The following is a 3,027-nucleotide window of genomic DNA, read 5'->3' as shown; positions in this document are numbered from 1 at the left end:
AGAGTTTTTGAGATTTATTTTCCTAGAGTAAAAAACCACCACATTTATATTGTCCAGAGTGTAACAGAAATTACTATATTTATTGATTTTAAAATACCCTCTCAAATATAAAACTAAAATAGACTAGAAGCTACAACTTTCACTCTTTGATACACTTTCTCTTTAATAAGAAAGTTTTATCTAGGAGCAAAGTAAAAATTCTCAGAACAGTTCTTTTCAATGATACATTACCTTATTAGTTCTGCTATTCTTCCATATTCATCATAGGTCTCATTTCCAAAAGGAGAAACATGTCAACAACTTTCTTGTTAATAACAAATAGAGAGCTGTTCTGGGGCGTGGTGCACAATCAGAAATCTGTATCTTCAGCTTGGGGAAACTTTCGGAAACTGTTTCTATTTGTCTGATATGGAAAAAAAATCACATAATTTGACATAGCCTAATTTTGCTTAGCAAGCATATCTAGCAGCTCTTTCTCCATGCCTTGGCTGCTCAGTTCATTTAAACCGTAGTATCTATGAACGATCTTTTCATCTGTGACAACAACCACGCGAAGCCCAGACGTATCTTCTCCCAGCTGACATCCTATTGCTGATGAAACCACCATTTCCAGTCCTCTGTAGGACCCTCCAGCATTCCTATGGTAATGTCCAGAAAACACAGCTTTAATGCCTGTTTAAAAAAAAAAAAAAGTATATTTAGTTAGCAGTTGCAGTTTATGTATAAAATGTGTTTACAGTAAAAGATACTGCTGAGGTTGTATGCTGAGGCTTACACAGCTGCTGGGGTTGTAGAGAAAGTTCCATAGCATACAGCTACAGGTGTCATGTTTACCTTCGTCCTTTAATTGTTCATAAAGCATAAAATTAAAAGTAAACCGTTTACCTGAACTTGCATTTTAAACAAATAATTAATAAACAGCAATAAATAATTCCAACAGTAATGAATAATTAGTAAAAACTTTACTCTGTTCCACTAGCTCTGTTTAGGGCTACTGGACTCCAACTTCTTTAAGCTTACTGCAAGGTGTGTTTGTCATCTTGCTCCTCCTTTGGCTAGAAAGAAGGAACAGTCTAGAGGAAGCTGATTAAAATTAGAAAAAATTTTCAGTAATAGATAACTGCCTAAAGAATGATGCTACCAAAACATGAGTTGAAAGCCAAGTATTGTGGAGCTGTATTTGTCAAATAACGTGCAGAAAATTCACTAACGAGAGCTTAAACCTGTTTAGTCAAGGCCAGTGACCTTAAAAAAAAAAAGAAAAAAAAAAAGCAAGACAAAAAAAACATAAATGAGAAGATAATTTGTAATCTTTTCTCAAAGACATCAGGGGGTTATCACAGATGGAATAGAGCCAGGTACATCAAAGAAACCTAATAAGCAGAAGAGGCTGTGAGTTATAATAAGAGGAGAAGAAAGCAGCCAAAAAAGGGAAGGTTGACAACCTGCAAGAGGAGTCAGGCTTGGTAATGACATGAATTAACATTTACCTAGTATAGGGTACAAACAAGGCAGGTTCATTCTGATTTCCTCTGTATTTTTAATGACTTAAGGCTGTTCTCTTTCTTTCTTTTTTTAAAATAGACTGTTTATATTTTGGACTGTATTGGGGTGAAAAATCACTCCATTATAAACTTGAAAAGAAAGAAATACATTTGATCTGTTGCAGAAGACAACACTATGCTATATAAAAAATTTCTGGGTAGGTCGCACGCAAGTATCATCAAGGCTTGGTCAGGAGTAGAAGAAAAAGCTAAGTGACAAGTAGCAGCAGGTAAAGAGGACAAACCTACTTCATATTTAAGGCTTTATAATGTACTTTGAAATCCTTGGCTGATTCATTGTCTAACTGATTAGCCAAATGAATGTTTAAAGAAGTCCAAACATTCTTCCCCTTCTCTCACAATGCGATAATTTAACAAAAAAATTAATTAAGTTTGCAAATTCTATCTGATTTTGACCAACTTCTAAAGATGATCCATATGCCAGGTGTGCTTTCCTGCCATGGCTCCTCAATAGCTATAGGATTTTTGCAGTAATTTTGAAACAATTTCAAATTAAATGAAATTATGTCATCCTCGCCTCCAAACCAGTAATTTCTACTTTTTGTTTCTTCTGCCTTGCAAAAAAACCCAAATAAATTGGTAGAAGCTCTATTCACTAATTTGAATGGCCTTACTGATTGTCTTTACAGGTCAAATTCATGCTACCAAATTGATTATTTTCCCCTCCCCATGTGGTGTTTTATAAATTGTAATCAAATGTTTTTATTACTACAAAATAATGAAACCTTGTTTAGTCTCATGAGTCAAAAAAGTAAAGAAAAAGTCATTTTGATGCTAAGTACTTACCTTTCATGTCAAAGTTTGTAAAGCCATTAACAAGTGTTGAGAACCTAGCTTCTTCCTAAGAAAGAACATGCTATCGTAGACAAGCATTTCATTTCCAGGTTTTGCCAGCGTACTTCACCATTTAGCCATTCTATGCACTGTTGATAGATGCAGCTGAGCATCATGGTCAACAGCATTCGTAGTTTGGCAAAAAATTATTCATCAGCTTTCTTGCTAATTTAAGATTGTGCATATTTTATTTTGAATAAAAATGTGGAGTGAGTACAAATAGCTAATTTTACAAACAGTTTTTGGGATTAATTTTTGGCATGCTCAGTCTAAGATCCTTGGATTTCAGACTATTACAGCTTCCTGAAGCTGCATCTAATGCTATTTCATACTGTTGTGAAACTGAAAAATTACTGGACCAGATGGCTGAAAATACTGGGAATTTTGTTGTTTATCATCAAGTGCAAAACGTGATTAATTTTATATTTTGTTACAGAAAGTGTTAAGATCTGGTGTTGATTTATGATACTATTAATGACAATTCAAAAATTTTCAAACCCAATCAAAGGATTTAGGTGTAATTTCTCTATTGAAATACAATAGATTGTGTGCTCCTTAATCATAATGACAATGGTTCTACATAAAGCATCTGAAAATATATTAAAGATATATCAATATTTTATTTATT

General features: G+C 33.6%; 1 protein-coding gene across 1 annotated transcript; it reads right to left on the bottom strand.

Annotated features, from left to right (window-relative positions):
• Positions 1 to 439: 439 nt before the first annotated feature.
• On the bottom strand, positions 440 to 2,406 carry LOC104081464 (serine/threonine-protein phosphatase CPPED1-like; the record flags this gene model as incomplete). The annotated part of the gene is made up of 2 exons (XM_009584224.1): positions 440 to 672; positions 2,352 to 2,406. Coding segments are annotated over 2 exons (288 nt in total), but the record flags the coding sequence as incomplete, so codon positions are not given.
• Positions 2,407 to 3,027: the final 621 nt, after the last annotated feature.

This window comes from Fulmarus glacialis, unplaced genomic scaffold (assembly GCF_000690835.1).
Source record: "Fulmarus glacialis isolate BGI_N327 unplaced genomic scaffold, ASM69083v1 scaffold21888, whole genome shotgun sequence".
Classification (NCBI taxonomy): Eukaryota; Metazoa; Chordata; class Aves; order Procellariiformes; family Procellariidae; genus Fulmarus; species Fulmarus glacialis.
Note: the sequence above shows the minus strand (reverse complement) of the source record. Positions and strands in the feature narration are given on the sequence as shown.